Raw genomic sequence first — 25994 nt, forward strand, 5'->3', positions numbered from 1 at the left:
CAAGCATATATGGGTGCCGGCCTCCCCTTCGGTCTATTTCAACCGGATAGTTGCCTAGCATATCTGGGTGCTGGCCTCCCCTTCGGTCTATTTCAATCGGATAGTTGCCTAGCATATCTGGGTGCTGGCCTCCCCTTCGGTCTATTTCAATTGGATACCGAGGACTATTTCACCCCTACCACTACCATACAAAATCATAACATACTGGCACATAGAACATAACAGATAATGGTATACCAAATAATTATCACACATACAATTATCTAACTACAAACTCCTACTAATGGGTCGACATTGTGGCCTTAGACCCACTTCTACTGGAAGGTAACTCACCTCGTTAAGCTGCGTATCGAATCTCGCGGAAAGTAGTCTCTAACAGCTGCTCCGATAACTCCCGGCTATCATAATCACATTAACACTCAATCAGAGTCTATAACATTATTTAGGGTAAAATGACCATTTACCCCTTGGTCCAATTGGAACATTCATAAGTCCCAATTCTAGCTTATTAAGCCCAGCCCTCCTATGGCCCATCAAGGACTCCCTAAGGGCCCACTAATTGCCCAATTTCTGAATTGGGCCTTAACCCCCAAATGGGCCCCAAAGTCCCAAGTCCTAATATAATAATTCCAAAGGGTCCAATCATGGCCCTATAGGCCCAATACTCTAGTTTCAGATTCCCAAGTCCAAAATTATACTTCACAATGGGCCACGGGGCCCCAAAGTCCAGGCCCATTCTCTTAAGGCCCAAAAGCCCAAAACATCCATTCTGCATGCGTAAGCGCGACGTACTTGGCACGTACGCCCAGTGTACGCTGGCCTTGACCAAAACGGGGAGTTGACCCAGTACGCGCGGCGTACCAGGGAGTACACCCATCGTACTGGCCAGTTTCCTTGGGGCTTTATTCATGACTTAATCCAGTAAGACCTTACGTCCAAACTGTAGATCCAGGCCCCCTAAGACCTCCTAACCCATAAAGTCACAAACTTTATGTGCTTGCATGCATAGTTGGCTCTCAATACATGATTTTGGTCCTTTAACAAGCTCAATGGACATCAAACACTTGCATGGTTGTGGCTTAACCATCAAGTTCCGATTTTTATGACCTTAGGTGCCTTCAAGAGCCCAAAAGGACAGCTCTTAGGCTCTGAAATCGTAAAGATGCAAGAAGCCTCAACAATAAGGTCCAAAAGTGATCTTAAACACCCCCAAAAACAAATCTAAGCATACAATGGCCAAGTATGGAACTTGATACCTCAAAAGAGTCAGAAATGATGTCAATCCTCTGGATCTACAAGCTCTTGGTGGATCATTGCTTCTTCTTCAAGCTTCTTTCTTCCCTTATCACTAACACAACACACAAACACTCTCAAATGGCTTCTAGAACACGAAGGCACACAAAAGGGAGCTAGGGTTTTCGTGGTGGCTGGATATGGGTGAAGGGAGGCTGAAACAACAGGGGTTATGTTCTTTATATAGGGAGTAAACCCTAAATTTTAGGGTTTAAGGAGCCACACACGTACGCTGGGCGTACTCCTGGTACGCTGGGCGTACGTGCATGACCTCCGCGGTTCACTCTCACGAGTACGCTGGGCGTACATGGCAATGTACGCCCCGCGTACGAAGCTTCCTCAGCCCACTTATAAGGCCCAATGGCCAAAGCCCAAACCAAACCATTCCACACTTCAACTAAGATGATCAATAATAATACCTGGAAAATCCCGGATGCTACAAACTAGCGTACTAGAATCAATAATAGAACGAGTAGAAGAGACAGACAATACAACTGACATGTCACCAAGCCAACCCAATCTGTCAGGTCTATCTTGCAACCAAAACTTCAACACCAAATCTAAAAAACGTCCCATTAGGATTGCTCAATACCTCCCTGTGGGGGACGATGGAGGTTGGAGGGATCCCAACCTAAAAGAAAACGATCTCTGACAGAGGCCACTTTTTGAATATCTAAAGCAAAAATCCTGTGAAAAACAACTGCAAGAGGAAAATTATCCAACCATTTATCATACCAAAAACTCGCTGAAGCACCATCTCCCACCCTAATCTGAAAAAGGGAAAGAAGATCAATCCCCTTGTTCCTGAGGTTGGAAATCATACGGATAAGGTTGTTCCAAGGTCCCAACGGAAAACCACGATAAGGTAAGGAAAAAAGACCCCCGTCTTGGCCATAGATAGCTTTGACAATTCTCACCCACAACATGTTAGGATGATGAAAGAACCTCCAATTCTACCTAAACATCAAAGCTCTGTTAAAAGCAAAAATACTTCCCACCACAAGCCCTCCAACCTATTTACACTACAAGAAAAATGACTTACAGTCACACCAAAAAAGTGTGACCATATGTGTATAGTGACATTTTATTTTTTCACTGAAAGTGTGACGGAAGGTGACGCCATCGTATGGGTCTTATGGTCACTTTAAAATGTAGTGTCCGTATGATATGAAAAAGTGTGGCCGTATTATAAATGTGTGGCTATTAGGCAGAGAATTTTGTTGCTAAAATCAATCATTTTATCCAATATTGTGGCGTTAAACTTTCGGTAGACACATTTATTTTGTAACTGTAGTGACTATATATCACCAACTTGCGTCATGCATGTTGTTTAAGTGTGACGTTTTACTAATAAATAGTCACACAATTTAAAGTTTATTAAGACTATTTGGTATCTTTTGCAGACATGTAATTACGGTGAACATGACCATATTCGCTAAATGGTCACATGTACTTAATTTCATATGTGGCGATTTGCTAATAATTAGTCACAAAAAGAAGCAATTTTGGTGACTATTACATATCATATAGAGACACAATTAAGTGAAACATGATCATAAGTATTATAAAGACACACATTTTGTTAAAATTACGGATTTAATATTAGTTTACAGCCATATTTGTATTATTTTTCATGACCGATGTTATCATTCAGACATATAAAACGTTGTAACTATGACTATTTTATATTATTTCGACATAGAGAATCAATTACAAAATAATTGTAACTGATTTATAGACACAAAGTTGTTGCAAGTGTGACCAATATTCCAATTATTACCATAAAAATTGGTTATTAGTATAACCTATTTTATCATTTAGACACGAAAACGTTGTTGAATGTGACTATTGTTTGTACTACAATCATAGAAAGTAATTTAAACTGTGGCCATTAGTGTTCTGTCAAGACACACAATATAGATAAACATGACTACTATCTTCCATATGGTGATATTATTTGCATATTTACAAGTGGTTATTTTATTTTCTGACAAAAAAAATATTATCTAAGCATGACCATACATGAATTTTTAGTCACATAGTTATTGAATTTAGTGAAATGTGATATTTATTTGTCACATCATTTTTTTTACGTTGTTATTATTTAATTCATCGTCACAAAAACTTTATATTTCGATATTATTAATAACTGAAATCCAAATCCACACAATAAATTCGTAATTAAAATACCCAAAAATAAAAAATTATACTAATTGCAAGTATTAAAATAAGGGAAGTAGAGCAAAAACATCATAAACCAAAACTTGGATTATAATCATATGAAGAGAAGTATTACACTGATAGAGTATATAGTAATAGATATTATAAACCATTGTGAACATTAAAATAAGCTTTAAAAGATATGGATGGCAATGATAAACATAATCTCAGATTTAATTTGCTCAGTGAAAATAAAGATGTTTCTTAAAGATGGCTTCAAATTCTTACTTGCACCTCCAACTAAAATTATTTTGCTCATAAATAATCAACAAACTACATCATCATATTTGATCTTCTTATTGCTAGATGCATCATAATCGTTCCAGTTTCTAATCAATCTTCTTGTCATAGTCATTCCTGCACTTGCACTTACAACAGACGAAACACATGTTCTTGGTGATCATACAAGCCTTGTAATAAAAAAAATAGTAATCAAACACGAGAATTAACAAGATTCACAAGTGAAAACAAATACAAAAAATTTTAGAGCATATACGTGACTTTTTCCTATATCATTTCTTCTTGTAATCAGAAGCAAAATACCAAGTTTAGACAAACCCTAAAAACTCCAAACACTTGAACAAACATTATATTATTTTTCCAACTATCACAGATAATCATAATCAACAAAGCTTTAATAATTATATGATCACAGGACATCATTATTTTAATCCTCAATGCTCAAAAAATTAAGAATCACAATCAAATTTTGGTTATTACCCTAAGTTGATTGCTTAGAATTACCAGTAATAACTTTAAAAGCAAATCCAAACAGCCCTAAAAGTTTAGGGAAAAACATGAGAGCAACATTTTTTAGATAAAATCTAAAAACATGTATGCCAATTTAGAATTTTGATTGAAAGCAAATTTGATGTGCAAAAACCACATATATACAAGAAATAAATGTCATAGCTTTACTTATAATAGAAAAACATGTATAGAAGAAGAAAACTACTTACAAAGAGGCCGGTGAGGAGTGGTGGTGTCAAAGAAACGCATCTAATTCCAAATGTAGAAACTGCAAAAAAAACCATCAAAATTAATGATATAGGACATAAATCAAGAGTTTGAAGGATAGAAAATATAAGGTACTTGCAATGATAAGCCTTCCACCAGTAGATGACAACTGCAACTCATATTCTGATCTATTACCAAAAGGGCATTTATGTCTTTTTGCATAGTAATGAAGTAATATAAAGTAGAACAAATTACTGAAATAGTCCCTGTGGTTTGGCTAAAGTTGCGCGTTTGGTCCCTATGTTTTGTTTTGCACTCGGACCATCCCCACGTTTTCTTTTTATTACCCGCCTGGTCCCTGGGTCCGTTAGTCGTCAACTCCAAACGTTAAGTCCCTCACGTGCTTCGCACACGAGGGGTATTTTCGTCATTTTATACATGGCGCCTAAATGCAATGCCAATCGTTTCTTCATTCCGATCATTTTCCGATCACCTCCCTCTCACACACACTCTCTCTCTCACTTAATCTGTAACTCATCAAAATCGAGTAGAAACCCTAACTCCTCAAAATTTTGCAAGAATCATCGAAGCAACAATGGTGGGTTGGAGGATTAGAGCAAACATGGAAGAAATAGACGTTGAAAACCATTACGGTAACCCCTTAATTTCAAAAGTTAAATTTATCACTTACAAATTTCAAGCTAATAAGTTGAAGCTTTCTCTTTTACAGCTGGTCATCCAACTATCTTCTCCATCAGATTATTCTATGGTGGAGAGTTTACGAAGTTTCCTGGAAGGAGGTACGTCAAGGGCAAAGAAAGATACGTTGATCTATTGGACATTGATGAGTTTTGTGTGCACGATATTGATGAGATGATGGAGACCCTAGGCTGTGTTGAGGAGGGTAAGTTGCTTTATTACCACTTCAAAAGACCCTTTTCAGATTTGGACTTTGGGTTGTTTGCATTGGCTAGTGACAGTGACATTAACCATTTGGGTACATACGTGGGTCAACATAAACTGATTGAAGTTTATGTTGAACATGGTAAAACAATGTTGCATACATATACAATGTCATCTACCCCTAGTAAAGTTAGGATAGAAGAAATCGTTGATCAACCTTCGTGTAGTAGAAGGCTTTTTTTGGAATGGAAGGAAACTGAAACAGGGGATTGTATTGGATCAAGTAAACCAAATGTTGTGCCAACAAAAGAAACTGAAAGTGCCCAAATTGATGCCCAATGTGAAACACAAGGTATATGTGATGAATTTGATGAATTTCTAAATGAAGAAACTGGAGGGATTACTCATGAAAGTGACAATAGAGATGATGCTGATGATAGTGGTGATAGTGATGATAGTGAGTTCTTAGTAGACTTAGATAACCTCCTAGATGAACCTGAGATAGACATGAATGAGTTTTTGTTAAATATTGATGAAGATATAGAGTGGGTGGGTGATCTTGGAGGGTCAAATGTCAAGGAAACAGAAACAAGGGAAATTGATGATATTGAGGTTGTAAACAATGAGGTATTCTTATATGAGTCATCATCCGATGAAGGTGGGAGCAACAAGAGAAGAAAGTCAATTAAGGCAATCCGAAGGGCAATGGAAAACAGTGAAGCAAGAGTTAGTGATCCATTCTATGTGTACCAAAAATTCACCTCATCTGAAGAATTGAAAAATGCAATAAGACAACATGCTGTGGAGACAAGGAGGGAACTAGACTTCATAAAAAATGACAAAAACAGAATGAGAGCTATTTGTAAAGGCACTATCCCAGACCTTGGTCAACTTGACCCATGTGGGCCCAGTCAAAGCAATAAAGAAAGTGAAGAAAACAACTGTCCATGGGTACTTTATGCTACAAACCACTCAATTCCATTCCATTATAAAACAGTCAATTCCATTCCATTACAAACCACTCAATTCCATTCCATTATAAAACAGTCAATTCAATTCCATTCCATTACAAACCACTAAATTCCATCCCATTAGAAAACTGCCTTGATGAAACAAAAGATAAGTACATTGATAGCATAAATTAAAGCTTGTAAATTAAAATTGACACAAAAAAAACCCAACTGAACACTAATAACAGCCTCAAGGCCCTATTCTCATGTTGAAGCTCATCCAATGACTTCTGCAAATCAGGGGAGATACTTTTTTCAGTTTTTTCACCATTAAAGTTGTCCTCATCAACCCAATCTATGAAACCACATTTTGCTCCCTGCATTTTGAGTAATTTGGTGTGTGTTAAAGGTATGTGATATATAGATATACTTAAGAAGAAATTGTCCTTACCTTTCCAGTACAACAATAGAAAAGTCTTCTAGGGTTTTTCTTGGTAGTCGATCTTCGTATCACACCAACTTCACCACACTTGCAGGTTTTTTCCATTAGGGTTGATCGACACTTCAAAGAAGACGAAATGAAGGAGAAGAAGAAAGGGCGTATTCGAAAATAGAGAGAATCGGGGTTTAGAGGTGTTCTAATAGATTTTTTATATAAAATGACGAAAATACCCCTCATGTGCGAAGCACGTGAGGGACTTAACGTTTGGAATTGACGACTAACGGACCCAGGGACCAGGCGGGTAATAAAAAGAAAACGTGGGGATGGTCCGAGTGCAAAACAAAACATAGGGATCAAACGCGCAACTTTAGCCAAACCACAGGGACTATTTCAGTAATTTGTTCTATAAAGTAATGAGTACTGACCTTGACTTGCTTAATGAAAGAAACAACATTCAACATTCCACTTCTTGATAATCAGACCAAATTAAAGCGTTATAAGAAGAGATTTAGGGATTTAAAACATAATAGGAAGATATAAATCATAATTAGAAGAGATATATCTCTACATCTACAGTATTGACACTTCCCTTATGCATGATTTAGATCTTTAGCAAGCTCATATGAAATCAATACCAATCGAATGTAGTGATTGCATGTAATCAAACCTGAAAACAAAAAGAAATTCCTCAACATTTTTATATCCCCTTCTTAATTACAATTGAGAACAAATTTGTGGAAAGACTTATCAAAAACATCATATTTAAACATGGAGGATGAAATAGCAATCACCTTGAACATGAATGGAAGATCAACTCCTAACTTATCAACAAGAATATCACCTAATCAACAATCTCAAATAAAACATGTTTAGGGCTTACCTTTACATTCGATTATAGGCTTCTAAGCTCTTGTACCGTTGAGATGAAGACCCAAAAAAAACCGAGAAAACACCAATGGGGGTATGGGGCTATTTCGTGAGAAACTCACCGAAAAATGTTCTGATAGGAGACGGAAGGAGCCTAATGGCATCGATCCTGGAATTCTTAATTCCATCTCAACTCGTTTCGTGATCTGACTTGGCACCTTATCCAGATAGACGGTTTTATATTGTTTTCTCCACAAAATCGTCAGTACCTTGATTATGAAGAGAAGTTGTTCATACTATTTTCAAGCAGCCAATAGAGGATGAACAAGGGTTAGGGGAAACACGATCGACGATATGGGCTAAGGCGCGATGTGGAGGAGCCAGGGTAGAGGGACGGATTGGTAACGATGACCCCATGAGAGAAAAACGAAAGAACGAACCCTAGTGGTTTAGATTATGTTGGGGGTAATGGGAATTTGGAAACCTGAGCGGGATGTGAGTTGATTTTCAATATTCAGGATTGACATCTTCGATTGTCGATAGCAGACATTTGGATCGATGGTGCAATGGAGAACGCGATTGGAATTTCCGATATCCCTCATGGCCTAAGGGTTTCAACATTGAAGATAATAGATATTAGGCTTAAAGAGGAAGGAATTACTAAATCTAAAATTTTTCAGGCAGAGGGAATCTGGAACTTTTGGAATGGAAGAACGAGGGAATAAACCAAAAATGAAATTTTAATTTCTATAAAAATTGCAAATAAATGATTTTTTCTTTTTTAATTTTTCTATTTTTTTTAGAAAGATAACTTTCTTAACCAGGGTTTCCGGACCGGTTTTAATTTTTTCATAAAATTACAAATAATTTTTTTTCATTGATAATATTATCTATTGTTTTTATTATTTAAAAATTAATATCTATGTTTTTATTTCTATCATGAAATTAAAATCTAATATATAATTATTTTGTTATAAGTTTTTTTTCCATATGTATGTGTGTAAGTGTAAACGAGTCTGGTTGAGGCCAAGCCATATCCATAAGTCATAAGCCCTAATTCATAATCCCAAGACATAAGCCCTAAATCCTAAGCATAAGCCATAATCCCTACTCCATAAGCCTTAATCCCTAAGCCCTAAGTCATAAGCCATAAGCCATAAGGACTAAGGACTAAGCTAACTATAAGTCATAAGCTCTACACCTTAAGCTTTAAGCAATATGAGTTTAGCCATAAGTTATAATCGCTATTTTGTAAGCCTTAAACCATAACCCATAAGGATTATGGTATGTGGTTTAAGAATTATGGCTTATGACTTAAGATTTATGGTTTATAGTTTATTGCTTAAGAGTTGTATCTTTTGGATTATGGCTTGAGACGTATGGATTATGGCTTATGATATAAGTCATAATCCATAAGCCATATGTCATAAACTTTAAGCCCTAATCCATAAACTATAAGCCACAAGCCTTAACTCCTAAGCTATAAGCTGTCAAACATATATCATAAGATATTTTATACAAAATAGGCCTGAAGCCCCAAGTCATATGGCATAAGCCATAAGCCTTAAGCCTTAAGCCCTTCGCCCTTACTCACAAGCCATACACCTAAGACCTAAGCATAAGCCTAAGTCATGACCCTTGAGCCATAAGTCATAAGTCATAAGCCACCTATCTATACCTACAAACCCACGCATACACCATACCCTATTACAAATCCATATATCCACCCACCCTACCCAAACCCAACTTTACATACATGTATACCCCCACACACACCCATACACAATCTTCCCATATTTGCCAAAGCACGCCCACCTACACCTATACCCAATACTTACCTCATACAATCCACCTTCACCTACAAACCCACACCAACACCACTACATATAAAATTTAATATTAATAATCTATATATCCAAATAAAAATATCAATATATTAATATGACAGGCTTTGACTGATATTAACTAGAACCAACTAGCCTGACCAATTGTCTTTATTCGTAATCGGTTAATGACTTTCATCTGATTAATCAATCACTAAGGGTAATGTGGGGATATAGGTATGGGTGTGTGTATGTGTGTATGTGTATGGATTGGGTTGTAGGGGTGGTGTTGGGTAGGATGTGTGGTATGTAGATGTGAGCTAAAGCCCTAAACCCTAACTACTAAGCCATAAGCCTATACACTAGACATGTATCACAAGCCACAAGCCTCAAGCCTGAATGAATAAGCCTTAAGCCTAAATCCATAATCACTAATATATAAATCATAAGTCATAACTCATAAGCCATGATGCATAAAGCATATGTAAACCTAAAGCTATAAGCCCCAATTTTAAGCCATTAGCCCTAATTTTTAAGCATAAGTCATAAGCTCTCAGTCATAAGTCATAAGTCATAAGTCATAAGTCATGATCCATAAGCCATAATTAGACTAATTCATATGCACTAAGCCTAAGGCCCTATGCTTTATGCCCTAAACATAAGTCATAAGCCCTCAATCATAAGTCATGATCCATAAGCCATAATTGGCCTAATTCATATGCATTAAGCCTTAGGCCCTATGCTTTATACCCTAAGCCCTAAGCTCTAAGCCACATGCCTTGCGCCCTAAGACCTAAGCCCTCATCCATAAGACTTGAGACTTAAGTAATTAATCATCAACCATAAGAATTAAATCTACAGGTTAGGGCTTAGAGCTTAATGCTTAGGCTAACGAGAGTAGTCACCACCAATCCATTAGAAAAGTGCTGCCAGCTCAACGCCACATAAACTCCACTACAAGCTCACTACCAAACCACTAGCCTTTTGAAATGGTCACCACTCCAAATTGTTTATTTATTTATTTTGATATTAAATTAAATAAAAAAAATTTAAAACATAAACCTTAGCATATCACATGCGAAGAAAATGGTCAAAAAAGTTTAACCAATCACATGCGTCGTCTTCATCCGTCTCCATAACCACTCCACAACCAAGCCACTGGCCACTGGGGAAGTGTTCACACATGACTTGGTTGTCCACCTTAGTTTTGACGCATCTTTTTGGCACCCATTATGGATAGCCTTGATGCTTAGTGCTTAGGACATAAGGTTCACGACTTATAACTTAGAGCTTAAGGCTTATGACTTATGGATTGGGGTTTTTAGTTTACATTTTTCAAAACCCTACCACAGAGTAGACTAAAACAACATAAGTAAACAAGTAAGAATTTTGATAGTTTTTTCTCTACATTAGAGTTCAAACAAACCATAGGAAAATCATATATATTTTTTCTATTTTATATAATCAATATTAATTAATATATTTTTTAAATTCTATTATTAATCTAACTTTTTTTAAGTATATATTTCTTTGATACAAATTTTCACCAAAAAACTAAAATTCCCACACTTATTTTTGATTTCCCTCTTCTTTCTTTATCGAACTTTGCACTCTCCTTATCCTAATCGTGTTACCTCACCAGTGACAGACTCCACTAACCTTCATTGGCGAATGACGTCTACCCCCACGAAACCCCTTACGTTAACATCCCTTGTGGGTTGTCGCCACACTATCGACCTACACTGTCGCACATCTCAAACATCGCCGTCCTCGATACCAATTGAGAGTCCATCTCCATTTTCAAGCAATCGTTTCCACTTGCCCTTATCCCAAAGACGCAAAACGATCTCACGAATCTCGTTGTTCTTTTGATTTCCTTCTCTATTGTTTCCACTTGCTAATTTAGTCCGAGAGTCTGAGACGTAGAACAGGTCCGACAGTATCAAGCCCTTCGACTACACCTCGTCGCCTCCGCCTGAAACACCTACGCTTCCAGGTCCTCTTGGCGCTTGCTCATCTCGTTGCTCCCTCTCTGAAGGTATGTTCAGAGCTTAGTTATGCAGATCCGACGGTATATTGCCATCGTTTAGTTGTGTAAATTCACAATTTCACATATTTACAGCTTCACAAATTCATGGTTTCACAATTTTAATGAAATTCGTTTTCATTGATGGATAGTTCTGATCAAATTCGTTTTTATTGATTGAAAATTTTAAATGGTTAACATCACAGATTCATAGAGATTCTTGTTCACACGGTATTGGACTTGTCTCATCTGTTTCCCCTCCTCCAGATGACCTCTCGGCTGTCATAAATTCTGCTTAATATTGTTAAAATTTTTGCCTAATATTGTTAAAAAAAACTGCAATATTAAAGCTATTAGCCAATGAAGAGTTTATATAATCGATACTGTTTGAAATTTGATTATTTATATGTCTGTTTGTGTGTTGACTAGTGGTTCCTTAAAGAGATAACTCGAGAGTGGGAAACTTGGTGAAGATCCCATTGGGATCCCAAATAATCTGATGCCTTACACACAAAAACTAAGTAGTTGTTAGAAGATTACAAGAGTTGAATGTTTATGGTCATGATTACCCTACAAAAGATGGCAGTGTTGTATGTATCTATCTATTCTTGTTATAGCAGCATACTACTTCCATTCAATTGATTTTTCTTATAATTTTTTATTTATCTTTGCAGATCCGGGATTACATCCATGTGATGGATTTGGCTGATGGTCATGTTGCAACACTTAAAAAGCTAGAGGAATTGTGTTATATATTTTATGGTGGTGGTTTGCAGGGAAAAATATGTGATAAAATGATTATTTTCGTACTGAATGTCATGGTATTCTTATACGTACGGTATGTGTTTCTTAATGTCATGAATTACATTTGTAGCGATTATATTTTTCCTTCTTTTAGCATATAATGATATTTATTTTTGTTTGTAGAAGGGAAAGGCCAAACATTGATCCTAGCGTTACGTGGAGAATAAGAAAATGACAAAAAATGATGATGTACTTTCCTTAATATCTTTTTACCATATTATACCATCAAATTTTTCTGGTGTAATATTGTTATAACACAAAGTTAATTTTTTTTCAGTTTTTTACTATAATGGTGGATGACATGTTATAAAGTTGTATTCTTTTCATTTTTTAATGATGTATGATCTGGTGCAATTAAAAAAATAGATGACAAAAGGGCAATTTGGTCCTTTCTTATATTGTTATTTGTTTTTGTTTTTATTTTTTTTTGGTTTTTTCAGAATTTGTTTCTAACTTTACAAAACTGTCATTCAATTTTTTTCATTAATTTATACAACCCTTTAATTGCAAAAAAAAGCAATGTACTTTTGTAAAATGCCATGATTGAACTTTTTGTTCATTTTTTATTCTGCCAAATGATATCAAAGATAGATATGGTCAAATTTAAGAGTCTTCCAAATACAATAGTACAACCAGAATGAACATTACATAAATATAGTAACATATTCAATGAACGACCCCTAATTATATAAGACATTATTGTTCTTTTATAACTATATTTACATATAGACACATATAATAGCTGTAATCGTAACTAAATGCCACCTACACACACTATTTGCTTCTTTTTAAAGCCAATTCATAATATTTTGACACACATAATAAATGGTACATGACCATAAGTAACATATTCAATGAATGACCCCTAATTATACCGATAAGACATTATTGTTTTTTTATAACTATATTTACATATAGACACATATAATATTTGTAATCGCAACTAAATGCTACCTACACACACAATATTTGTTTATTCTTAAAGCCAATTCATAATATTTTGACACACATAATAAAAGGTACATGACCATAAGTAACCAATAGTAACTTGTTTTATTTTCTTGCGTTAACTAAGTACAACTAGTACAGAACCGCGCTATGGACACACAAATATTTAGTGTGACCATATGTATCACCTTTTAGCTACTTTGTCTGTTATGTGGCTAAAAAGGCACCAGGTTATAGACACACAAAGAACTAACTCATGTGACGATACTTTTATCTACTGTCTCTCATAAAAAAAGTATGACAATCTTAATCGATACCTGTGGCTGATTGTGACCTATGGCCTCAGTGTTCGAGTGTGACTAATATTTGTCACATTTGGTATAATTAAGTGTGGTTAAAGTTTTGATTATCTATATAATGGCCACACAAACTAATTTAAATGTATCCAAAAACAGTCTCTAAATTTTTTTAGTGACCTTTGGCCACACTTTTAATAAAAAGTGTCACAGGCCGTTTTTCGAAAAGTGTGACCGTAGGTCATTTTTGTACTAGTGTTAGATGCTAGAATTTTATTCCAACTGACCCAATGCATCAGCCTCTCATCCAACTCAGCACCCCTAAAAAATCTAGCCCTGAAAGATTCCAGAGTATGAATAACCGTGAGAGGGGTAGGGAAAACCGACATAATATAACTGCCCGGAGGACCAAGAACAGAATTAAGTAGAGTAAGACGACCACCAATTGAAAGGCTTTTACCCTTCTAAATCACAAGTCTACTATGAAATATGTTAATAATAGAAGACCAAGCATTCAACCGATTAATATTGTGACCTACATGTACCTCCATGTGAATGAATGGGAGGAAATCAGAAGCATACCCTATGTATGTCGCAACCTCCATGATCTATGAAGATGTAACCCCAACTCCAATTAATTTGATTTTTTGCAAATTATTTTTAAGACCCGAAGCCATATAAAAACAATGGAAAATACGAATAAGATGTCTAGCATTATCCAAACTCCAAGATGACAAAACAACTACATAATCGGCATAAAGAAAATGCGAAATCACAATGTCCCTAATAGAGATTCCTGTAAAAACATTATCCATCCATGCCCTCTCCAAAGCCACATGAAGACCCTTCATAGCTCAGATAAAAAGAAAAGGAGAAAGAGGATCACCCTGCCTCAAACCTCTCTGAATCTGAAATTCTTACGTGGGCGACCGTTAACCAAAATCAAAGCTCCATTAATACATATTATTACTTCATAAGCACAAAAGATCAATAGATAAGTTTATTACTCTTCGTAAGCACAACAGATTGATAGATAAGTTTGGTACTCTTCTCGCATTCATATTTTTAAGTTTAATTTTGGCAGCTATGTATTCCACAATTATGAAACTGTATGAGAACCCATCATGTTGAAACTATTGTTAAAGTTTACTTATAAACTTAGGAAGAATGCTAGTAATAAATATCTAATACCATGACGGATTTTTAATTACAATTTGTTTTTCATATATTCAAAAGTTGTAACATCCAATTTTCCAACCAAAATTTTCATTTTTAATATCATATAAAAACACTTTTCATAAAACCCGTCTCAAGAAAATCATAATATCAAATACAGATCCACATCAAGTATCAGAGTGTCCCAAAATATCCAGTAACAAAATCTCCAAGCGAATGTGTACAATCAAGCCTTCGCTTTCCCGCGATCCTCAAAAGTACCTGAAACAAATTTAATCAACAACTGTAAGTACATAGCTTAGTGACTTCCCCAAGATATCACATACATCACAACACATAAAATAGCTATGGGTTATCAACAACCCTTGAGACTACCCGCAATCTCAATTGGCAAACAGAACGCCCTGTGGGTTATTAGCAACCCTGGAGACTACCTGAAGTCTCAACATATGTAAACAACATATACATAGTAATAGAACTTAGAGCCAGCTGGTCATCACATATATACATACATCTATTCTATCACACAGGTAAGAATAAGTGAGGAGACTCACCTGGCACTAATGACTGATAAAACTCATACCCGAACTGCCAAAATTAGACTCTGCCTAATTAAATACACCAATTAACCTTAATTAATAATTAAGGTATTTTCACACACACACAATTAAGCCCAAGTCAAGTCTAGTCTGCACTTAGAGTAAAAGACTATTTTGCGCTTCACAAATCCCTCACCATCCACCTAAGACTCAATTGTTCAAAATCCATGAAAGTCAACAAAAGTCAACTTGGTCAGTACGCTCGGCATACTTGACTCTACGCGGGGCGTAGAGCGCATCACCAGAAAACGAGCTCGCATAAGGCTACGCGTAGCGTACGCATGCTGTTCCCACCATCTTCATGCAAAATGTCTTAATCCTTAATACATTTATTCTAAACATAGATATGGCCCCTAAATAACGTATTAATCCATAAATTCTCTGACTTTAAGCCTTTGCATGGTTATAAGGAGCTAAAAATCAAAATCCATAACTTTTACTTCATAAAAACCTCCACAACTCTTGCATGAAAGAAAAGAAGTGACCAAGCTAGCATTTTTATGACTCAAGACACCTTAGAATGTTTGAAAGGACAAATTAATAGCTCTGGAGTACTCTATACTCACAAAGATCCAAGCTTTGGGACAAAAAGAACCAAAAACCATGCAAACAAGATCTCACAATATAAGTCCCAAGGTAAGAACTTTATACCTTCTCAAGATAGACAAGGAGGTATAGATTATGGATCCCAAAGTTTGCAAGCACCACCACTTCTTGAATGATCCTTCCTTCACAACCAAGAGCACACAAAGGTCAATTTCAATCTCCAAATCAAACTCACAAGGCTAGGGTTTCGATCTACGGTTTAAATAGGGGCCACACCCTAAATTTTAGGGTTTGACGTTTGCGCGAGTACACCCGACGTACTCACACATACTCCCAGCGTACTCTTCCTGCCTTGACTTCCCCGAAGACTTACGCCCGACGTACAAGGCTAGTACGCCCAACGTAAGTGGCCAAAATGCAAAACTATAATAACTTCAAGGGCTGAAAATAAAATACCTGACAACGGGTGTTACAAAAGTCATAAAAGCCAAGTACCGTTCATGTTATAAAATTTTCAAAATGTAAATAAGAAATGTTGATTATTTAGATACTCTTTATAATAAATTTGAAAATTAAATTTATTATTTAACATCAATCCATGATTATATGAGTTAGTTTATACACAAATCGGTTCCCGCAGTTACCCAACGAGTAACGGTTCCGAAAAAATGAGAACCAGAACCGGAACCGCTTAAGGCGGTTCTGTTTCCAGAACCAGTGGTTACGAGACAGTTCCGGTTCCAAAAGTGGACACCATGTTCAGTTGCTCACCGTACAAAAAACATACAAATAACTACTAGATAAGATCGTACAAATATCTAGCGATTAAAACATCACTTACTACATTGTTGAGTTCTTCATCCATCAGAGAGAGATTCTAAACAATTGAGAAAATGACCTACAAAATTTATAATGAGCTAATAGGTTGTGAAACGGAAGATGAGCCCCCAAACTCAACATGTTTAATGAAATCGAACCCGTGTTATACCCGACTATGAACGGAAGTCGAAGTAGCGAAACCATAGATGAGGTAACCTCATCTGCGGTCTTAGCGACTATTTGTTGAAAACCTTAATTTTTAGCTATTAAATGAGAAGTCATTAGTGTATTAGGCTAAATTTTCAAATATCTCTAATTTTTTTTTATATAGAAGTATAGGACAAAATTAACTGCTTTTGAAATATATAAATTATATTAAATTTAGAAGTTAAAATTCCATACAAACTAAAAGCTCACTAAAATAACTTTTGAATTCATAGTTTTTCCTTTAAAATAATAATTCGAAGCGAAAATTCATGAAGTCTGCGGACCACCTCTGCAATCCTCTGTAGCAGAAGAGGTGGAACAAACGGCTGCAGCCTATTATAAGAAGCATGTTTGTTTTTTAACATCTGCAAACTGCTGCAGTAAACTGAAACTTAAATAAATTAATTTTATAAACTGAAAATAGTTCTCAACACCGAAATTTAATAATTCTAGTCTTAAAACATTGAAATAATAATAAAAAGAACATGTAAAAAAACAAAAATATAAAACTCTTTTTAAAAAAAAAAACTTAAAAAAATGTAAAAGAAGCTAATAGTTTTATTCTAGAAAAAAAAACTAATTTTAAAAAACATTAAAAAAGAAAATAATAAAAAAATTAAGAAAGTATTGCAAACGATGTCTACAAAGTTCGTAAAAAATTACACACGTTAAAAAAGATGCAACTGAAACTGAAAATATTATTAATAGAAGCGATAAAAAAAATTAAAAAAATCAAGTTAAAACAAATCGTGGAAATTATAAAAATAAATTGTATCACATCCGTAAATAAAAATTTAAGAAAATCAAAGTTTAAAAAAAAAATTAAAAAAAAATAAGTTATACAAAAATTGTTAAAAAAACACTTTAAAAAATGAAAGCTGAAGAGGTTAGAAGAGGCAAGTCAAGTGCTGCGCCACGCAGCACACGCGCAGAGGTTTTGTAGTCTGAAGCCTTTCAAAAAACAAACTGCTGCGAGAGGGAAAATGTTGCGCTTGTGCTGCGCCGCGCAGCAATAAGTGGTTTGAAGAGGTTTTTATAAAAAAACAAACAGCACCTCAATAATTACAAAAGGCTTTTAAAAGATCTCTGCCAAACACGCTCACATCTTAAAACATCATATGTTAGAAACCCGTAAAACGATTAGATCAATCATATTTACAATTTTTATATTAATAGACATGGTATACAAAAATACATATCAACTGAATTTAACGTAGACTTCGGTTACACGTGTTTTGACTTTTTTGAACCCATGAAGCTTCATCTCTATGGTCAATTTCCTTTCTGTCTAAGTACCTTGAATAACACTAACAAAACAAAATATTAAATAAAACAATTTCTTTTGAAATTCATGTTATATTCATGTCATAATGGCACGTCACAATCAACAATTTTTTTTGGTCGTAGTGGTTTGATTATTAATTTAGACTTGGTCCATGAGTTTTTGAATAATTCTTTCTTCTCTAAACTTTTTGTATTGTATTATATACTAGATGCGAGCAGATAAAACACTCTTAATTAGGCATCAATCTTCACTGCCATGAAGTCCCTCGCACTTGCTACTTTTTCTCTTTATTCATATTGCCTTTGGTTGATCTTTGCTTCATCACTTTCCACCTTGTGTTTCTGTAATCACAACTCAGATAAAGCAGATAAAGTACACCGTGTAGCCACAGAAAGATTGGCGCTTATTATGTTCAAGAACAGTCTCGTGGACAACGCCGACCACCTCTCTTCTTGGTCAGGCGAAGACTGTTGCAGTTGGTACGGTGTGGTCTGCAATAACATCACCCACCACGTCCAGGAGCTTCGCCTCCGTGGATCTGTCGATGGCTATTGTCATGAGGTAGATGACAGCGATGATTATGAACTCGAAGAACCCAAAAAACAAATGCTAGGAGGAATCATAAGTCCTTCTTTGATCAAGTTAGAACAACTCCGGTACCTAGACTTGAGTTGCAATGATTTTGGATTCATCCCGATTCCAGCATTCATCGGCTCTCTGCGGAATCTGAGATATCTTAACATCTCAAAGTCGCAATTCCAAGGGGAAATTCCTCACCAGCTTGGGAATTTATCATCGTTGCTTGTTCTAGATGTTCATGACAATGATATTAGCTCGGAGAATTTAAAATGGATAGAGAATCTGAAGCAGTTGCAATACCTGAATATGGGTGGCATCAACCTCACCGGAGCTTCAGATTGGCTTCAGGCAATCAACAGTCTACCTTCTTTGCATGAACTGCACTTTTCTTCATGTCGCTTAACTCAAATTCCTAGTTACCCGACCAGAGTTAGTTTTACTTCTCTCATCGTCTTAGATCTTTCGTATAACTCCTTCTATGGTTTATTGCCTGGATGGGTTTTCAGTCTTCCTAAATTAATTACGTTAGATCTTACTGCTTGTTTTATCAATGGTCTAGATCTCAGAAGTCAAGGTGGTTTTAATAGCACACCCTCTTTGAGGACTCTTCGTATTTCAAGAAACGCTTTTGCAAATTCTTCTTCATTTCTAAACGGGTTGTCCAACTTAAATAATCTCCGTTTTCTTGATGTTAGTTTCTGCGATATTTATGATCCAATTCTTGTCAAACTTCAGAACCTGTCTCTAGTTGTTCATCTTGATCTATCACACAACCATATCGTTGAGGAGATACCTAAATCTTTCAGTAGTCTCTGCAACTTCACAACCCTTAATCTCCAATCCAACAATTTTTCGGGTGACGTGTCTGAGCTTCTTGAAAGATTTTGTGAATGTGAGTCACCTAAACTGGAATTGATAGCTTTAGGTGGCAATCATGTCACTGGTCGACTCCCGGAAAAACTAGGAAGATTGAAGAATCTGACGAGAATTGATCTCTCATCCAATAAGTTAACTGGGATTCTTCCAAGTTCATTAGGAAGTTTGTCACTGTTGAAGATATTACAGCTTAATAGAAATCAACTCGAGGGTTCAATCCCGGATTCAGTTGGTGATCTATCCTCGTTGGAACTTTTGACACTTTCCTACAACAATTTAAACGGAAGTCTTCCTAAAAGTGTTGGAAAACTTGGGAAACTAAGTTTTCTAGAACTTCATCACAATTTGTTGACAGGTATTGTGATGGAAAACCATTTCGCGAATCTAACTGCCTTGGAGACTTTGTGGGTTGGGGACAATAATAAGTTAACGTTTAACCTAGTCAACAACAGTTGGAACCCGCCATTCAACCTCAAAGTGTTGCGAATAGGTTCTTGTAGTTTAGGCCCACTTTTTCCTTCGTGGGTTCAATCTCAAAGAAACTTGGAAGAGTTGGATTTAGCAAACGCAAACATATCAGACACTATCCCGAATTGGATGTGGAGTACTTTCTCTTTAGTAACGTTCTTGAACATATCCCATAATAATATTATGGGGAAACTGGGAAACGTTGATTTTCTTACACCGGAGGCAGTAGTAGATATGAGTTCTAACCATTTCCATGGTGAGCTCCCTAGTTATTTCAATCAACCTGACTTTGCTTTCTTGGATCTTTCATATAATAATCTTTCTGGATCTTTAGACCAGTTCTTGTGTTCTGGAATTCAGCCATTGCAACAGTTAAGTGTTCTTAATCTAGCAAACAATAACATGTCAGGTGATCTACCAGATTGTTGGATGAAATGGGAATATTTGGTAGTCCTAAACCTAGAAAACAACAGTTTATCTGGTAAAATTCCGTCATCTTTGGGAAATATTTATCGGTTGGCATCACTAAACATAAGAAATAACAAGTTATCTGGTGAAATACCGATGTCTCTTTTGAATTCCAAAAGCTTGTTGATTGTTGAGCTTGCAGAAAATGAACTCACTGGAAGAATCCCGGATTCGATAGGAAGAAACAATACAAGTTTGAAAATTCTGAGTCTTCGATCCAACAAGTTAGAAGGTGAAATCCCGAATGAAATATGTAGTTTCAGTTCTATACAAGTTTTGGATCTTGCTGGCAACAATCTTTCTGGGTACCTACCAAAATGCTTTACAAACTTCACTGTCTTTTCTGGACAACAGACTTCCAATCCCATTGTTCTTTACAATACTATTTTCCAGAATATAGTTTTAGGCAGTGCGACATTGGTGACAAAGGGACAGTTTTATTTATATAGCAGCATTCTGTATTTAGTGACGACAATAGACCTTTCTAATAACAACTTTTCTGGGTCGATTCCAAATGAACTCTTCTCACTTTCAAGCTTACGTTACTTGAATCTTTCACAAAATCAGTTAACAGGAAGAATTCCCAACACTTTCATTGAAATGAGAGAGCTCGAATCTTTGGATTTGTCTATGAACTATCTTGATGGGGAGATTCCTTTTAGCTTGGCGGGGTTAAGTGGTCTGAGTTTGTTGAACGTGTCATACAACAAACTTACAGGAACAATCCCTATAGGAAGTCAGATTCAAACCTTCAATGAATTTAGTTTCATTGGAAATGCACTTTGTGGGACTCCTCTTCCAGGGTGTCGACCAAATAGTGACGCTACCAACGGTACTAATGATGATCATGACGTCGACGTCCCTGATGGCACTGATTGGATCCTTGTAATATGTACGATTGTTGGATTGGCTGTTGGTTTTTGGATCACGATTGGCATGTTGATTGCTAGCAAACAATGGAGAGATGCATATTATCATTTTCTAGACAAGATGAGGATCAAGCTCGCAAATTTTATTTCTCTCATATTCATGTAACTAGTGTTATACCTATGTGGTTGACAAATATAAAAACAATAGATTCATTTTACTTTCTTCTATAGTATTATTCTTTCATTTTTTTTCCATATTAGCAATGTAATAAAAAATCTACCCAAATATACGTATGAATGAATAAAAATAACAATACATTAAAAGTCAATCAAATAAAATAATAGCAATCGATAAAACACAATCAAATGAAATCAAGTTCAAAAATACTACAAAAAATTTCAAAACTATTGTTTACTTACATCCCAAATTCATTCACATATTGTTTATTGTCGTAAATGTCTTAACAAACTAATTTGCTATTATGGTAGGTTTCACAAGGTATATTTACCACCTGCATCATATAAGATCAAAATAGAATGAAACAAAAGTTCATCAGAAAATATATAATTGATATATATTTTTTCTATATCATAAAAAATGTGTTACAACTTACTTAATTTTCTTCCCCATCGTTTGAGTCGGTCATAGAATTGTCAGCAACATCAACTTCGATATTGGCACAAATAGTCTAAGGTGCTGTTTGTTTTTTCTGAGGCAATATGTCTGCAGTTTGCGGACCACATCTGTAGACCTCTGCAGTAGAAGAGGTGGACCAAAGGTCTGCAGTCTGAAAAAAGAAGACTGTTTGTTTTTTTAACATCTGCGGGCTACTAAAATAAACTGAAATCTAAATAAACTGATTTTTTTAAACTTCAAAGTGATTTTTTAATATTTTTATGACTTTGTTATAAATAATTAACAAATCTGGATCAACTTTTATATATTATTGTATAAAAAATAAAAATAAAAATGGTATAATTAACGTATATATTTGATAAAAAACCAACAATTTTGGTTGCAAAGTTATAACTAAATATTATAATTAGGGATCAAAGAATTTGATACATAAATGGATGGAAATAAACTTCGATTTTTTCAATTAAATTCATTAAAAACGTACCATAAATAAAGAATTGCCAGATCACAGAATCTATTAGTATAAGTTGATATGTCAGAACCAACCATTTCAAGACCCCAGAGTTCCTGTTCGAGTTTTTGAATCTCATAAATATTTTCTCGAGAAATTAACGATACTGTATTAAATAATGTTTTACAAAATTTGGCAAAAAAATATAAGAATATATATTATGATTTTTTTTTCATATTTATATAAACAATTTCAACGACTATTATTATAATAAATATTTATTTATAAATTTGTCAAAAATATCATGTTTGTATCGTCGAACGTTTTTTTTAAGTTTTGTAATTTTTTTTTCAAATTGTTTATCATTAATAAAGTTGGAAAAAATATAAATTAAAAAAAACTTAAAACAAATAAAGATATATGTGTTGTTTTAGGCTAGAAGATGTTTGAAGATGTTAGAAGACTCTGGTCCACATCTGCGCCAAGAAGAGGGCGCGCATATATTTTTAGGTCTGCAGTCTTCAAAAAAACAAACAGTCTGTGAAGGCTAATGTATGCGTGTGGTCTGCGCGGCGCAGACAGAAGAGGCTACGCAGATCTGCAGACAAAAAACAAACACCACCTAAATGTACAAGTAAAAACAACAATCGTAAGAAAAATACACAAGTTAAACCATATGTTATAACTTACATCACTATATTCCCCATGTTTTACCTTAGACATCGATTCATCAATAGCATCATCTTTGATAATACCACAATTATCCTAATTGGAAAAATCAAAATGTGAACAAGAAACACAATTTAACAAAATATGCAACAATAATAACTGAACGAAAAAAATGTGATCGTAAGTTAGTTACTTGACTCGATATTATTTACCTTAGAACTAGTTACTTGACTTGTCATAAACATCAACTTTATGATTAGCACAAACAATCTAATATTAGTACAACGAAAAGACATAAAGAAACATAAGATATAAAGAATACAATTTATAATTTATATTAAAGAAAAGACAATAACAATTACAGTTGATGTTGATGTTGGTGATTTAGGCGGCACTTATTCAACATGTGTTGAAATTGAAAGGGGACAAACAGCAAAAACATCCTAATTCTGTACAATGAAACAACAATAACAAAATAATAGATAAATATTTCCGTATTGTAAGAAAATTACACAAGTTAAACCATATGTTATAACTTACATCATTATATTCCTCATCATTTACCTCATAAATAGAAGCATTAAAAGCATCATTTTTTACAATACCAAAGTCATCCTAATGCAACAATATATGCAATAATAAAAACTCAATGAAAAGAAACATAACCTATCAATTAGTTACTCGACTCAACATTATTTACCTAAGAACTGAACTTGTGAGAAACATCAACTCCATGATTAGCAAAAACATTGTTACAACCAAAATACATAAAGAAACATACAATATAAAGAATACAATTTATAATTTATAATAGAAAAACCAATAATAGTTACCATTGATGTTCGTGAATTAGGTGACAATGTTCGTGAATTAGGTGACAGTGATTCGACAATATTTGTATGAAGGGGACAAATGACCTCATTTGAAGGTGTTGTATTTTCTTGGTTTGGCATATTCCACATTGCACCATAGTATTTAGTTACAGTGAAACGACGCACTTATTATGGTACCAAATTGTAATTGTCAATCTTAATTGAAAAAACAACACTTAGATCACATAGTCTTTCAATAAGGAAGTTACGTACCCTGTGAGGATCATTATCACCCTATAAATCCATATGTGAGTTTTCGACAAGCATGAAAAAACATTACAAAATTATATGAGACATGCTTGCATAAATTTATATAATATCCACATTATTTCACAAATCTTTAAAATTTAACGGGGAACTTTATAATCAATACAATAAAAAGTATTGTTGGATTTCAAGTCCTTAACCAAGTTCCAATCTTAGAATTTTATGTCTTAAGTGTGACATTAAAAGTCCAAGTGTATATGTGGCGAGAGTCAAACTTTAAAATGGACCCAAAGTACCATGTGGTGCTAACTTTTGTGCTATGTAGTAATAAAAACTAACTTTGTCAAACATTTGGTGTACGATTATATCCAAACCTTATGTGATTTTTTAACATTTCTTTATTACTTATATAATTTATTATTGATAATGAAATAAATGGCCGCACCCACACCCCCACCCCACCATCCCTTCTAACTGTCACCCATCCCTTGTCAAAACCACCACTACCTTCTCATTCCCCCTCTCCACCTTCGTCTCCATGCCATCTCGATGCAGAACAAATAATGAAGACCCTACCAACCACCCTATATCTTCATCTTCTTCCGGTGCACCATCACTGCCTACATGTAACACCAGTCCCAGGTATGAATTAATATGTTGTATTATTAATCTTCATTTTGGGTGGCCACGGCGTGGTGGAGCCTCACCACAGCGTAGAAATATTTTCATTGATCGTAGAGTTTGAAAGACCTGCTTTGGCGTGGCCAGATGTGCCACGACGTGGCAGCTGATTTTAATGAAACCCTAATTTTCGGGCTTTGCGCCCTCTAAAGGAATGAGGAGGCTAGTGTTTATTCATCATCAACCTCCATCACTCTCAACTCAACTCCCCAGAAACTGTAACCCTTATATTCTTTGAAGCTTTTGGAGATCATTTGCTAGCTTTTGGTGATTTTAAAGGAAGTAGATGAGGATTTTGTGCAAGAGACCAACAAGCAACACTCCCTAACCTCTGAAAGCACCTTGTTGGACCATTTGTAAGGCTCATGATCTAGTCCTTTACCTCATTCTTAGAGATCTAGAGTTATGTTTCTTAATAAACTCTTTTATTGGATTTTAAGTGGAGAAAAGTGATAAAGTTTGCAACTTTATGACTCTTAGGAATCCCAAGGACATTATATCTCATATATCTGAGAAATGGTTTGTAACATCCCAAAAATAGCAAGTAAAAAATTTGTTTAAAATCAAACAAACCATCAACCATATATTTCAAAAACCATCAAGTATGTCATAGTAGAAAAATAGTTATCAGAGTATAATCCAAAAATCATAAAATGTTAAACACAGGTGGTTACGATGCGATCATGTCGGGCCCTTCCCTTTTGAACTGGAAGTACCTGAAAAACATTTAAACATAAATCGTAAGCACAAAGCTTAGTGAGTTTCCCCAAAATATCACATACTATACATACACATCATACATACATATCATACTAAAGCATGTAAGGCGTCTATTTAAACCGTGAGTTCCTTCCGACTCCTTTAATATCTTTCAACCGATACGAGTCTATTTTACCCCTACAGCTAAGCATACAGTCATACTAGCAAGAGTCACAAAGACAGCAAGTACATACACGCATATCAATAAGTGGCACAAAGATCACTACTATACTACAACATAGTCCAGTGGGCCGACATTGGTGCCTTCGACCCACAAGTATAGTGAGGAGACTCACC

General features: G+C 35.2%; 2 protein-coding genes and 2 long non-coding RNA genes across 7 annotated transcripts; 2 read left to right on the plus strand and 2 right to left on the minus strand.

The window, feature by feature from the left end:
- Positions 1 to 3662: 3662 nt before the first annotated feature.
- Positions 3663 to 4708, minus strand: LOC145128939 (uncharacterized). Of its 2 annotated transcripts, none has more exons than XR_013717195.1 (3): positions 4606 to 4708; positions 4473 to 4531; positions 3663 to 3881 (listed from the first exon to the last, which is right to left on the minus strand). It is a non-coding gene; the product is annotated as an uncharacterized LOC145128939 (long non-coding RNA). The 2 variants fall into 2 exon arrangements; XR_013717194.1 differs by having other exon boundaries at positions 3663 to 3923.
- Positions 4709 to 4989: 281 nt separating this feature from the next.
- LOC145131586 (uncharacterized) lies at positions 4990 to 6239 on the plus strand. The gene is made up of 3 exons (XM_079066258.1): positions 4990 to 5123; positions 5201 to 6099; positions 6222 to 6239. The coding sequence occupies exons 1-3, from the start codon at positions 5066 to 5068 to the stop codon at positions 6237 to 6239; spliced, it is 975 nt and encodes a 324-aa protein (XP_078922384.1). The 5' UTR covers positions 4990 to 5065.
- A 140-nt stretch (positions 6240 to 6379) lies between these two features.
- On the minus strand, positions 6380 to 8339 carry LOC145128715 (uncharacterized). Of its 3 annotated transcripts, none has more exons than XR_013717064.1 (3): positions 7646 to 8339; positions 6775 to 7432; positions 6380 to 6700 (listed from the first exon to the last, which is right to left on the minus strand). It is a non-coding gene; the product is annotated as an uncharacterized LOC145128715 (long non-coding RNA). The 3 variants fall into 3 exon arrangements; XR_013717065.1 differs by having other exon boundaries at positions 7557 to 8339; XR_013717063.1 differs by having other exon boundaries at positions 6775 to 8339.
- Positions 8340 to 18387: 10048 nt separating this feature from the next.
- Positions 18388 to 21674, plus strand: LOC145128566 (receptor-like protein EIX2). Its single transcript, XM_079063374.1, has one exon. It carries the CDS (start codon positions 18417 to 18419, stop codon positions 21585 to 21587), a length of 3171 nt encoding a protein of 1056 aa, XP_078919500.1. The 5' UTR covers positions 18388 to 18416; the 3' UTR covers positions 21588 to 21674.
- Positions 21675 to 25994: the final 4320 nt, after the last annotated feature.

This window comes from Lactuca virosa, chromosome 8 (assembly GCF_052849685.1).
Source record: "Lactuca virosa cultivar CGN04683 chromosome 8, Lactuca_virosa_CGN04683_v6, whole genome shotgun sequence".
In the NCBI taxonomy this organism is placed as follows: Eukaryota; Viridiplantae; Streptophyta; class Magnoliopsida; order Asterales; family Asteraceae; genus Lactuca; species Lactuca virosa.

Bases quoted from the DNA above. Each gene is read 5' to 3' on its own strand.
- LOC145131586 (XM_079066258.1), top strand. From the start codon at position 5,066: ATGGTGGGTTGGAGGATTAGAGCAAACATGGAAGAAATAGACGTTGAA. The intron at 5,124-5,200 runs GTAACCCCTTAA...TCTCTTTTACAG, and splicing joins AGACGTTGAAAACCATTACG to CTGGTCATCCAACTATCTTC.
- LOC145128566 (XM_079063374.1), top strand. From the start codon at position 18,417: ATGAAGTCCCTCGCACTTGCTACTTTTTCTCTTTATTCATATTGCCTT.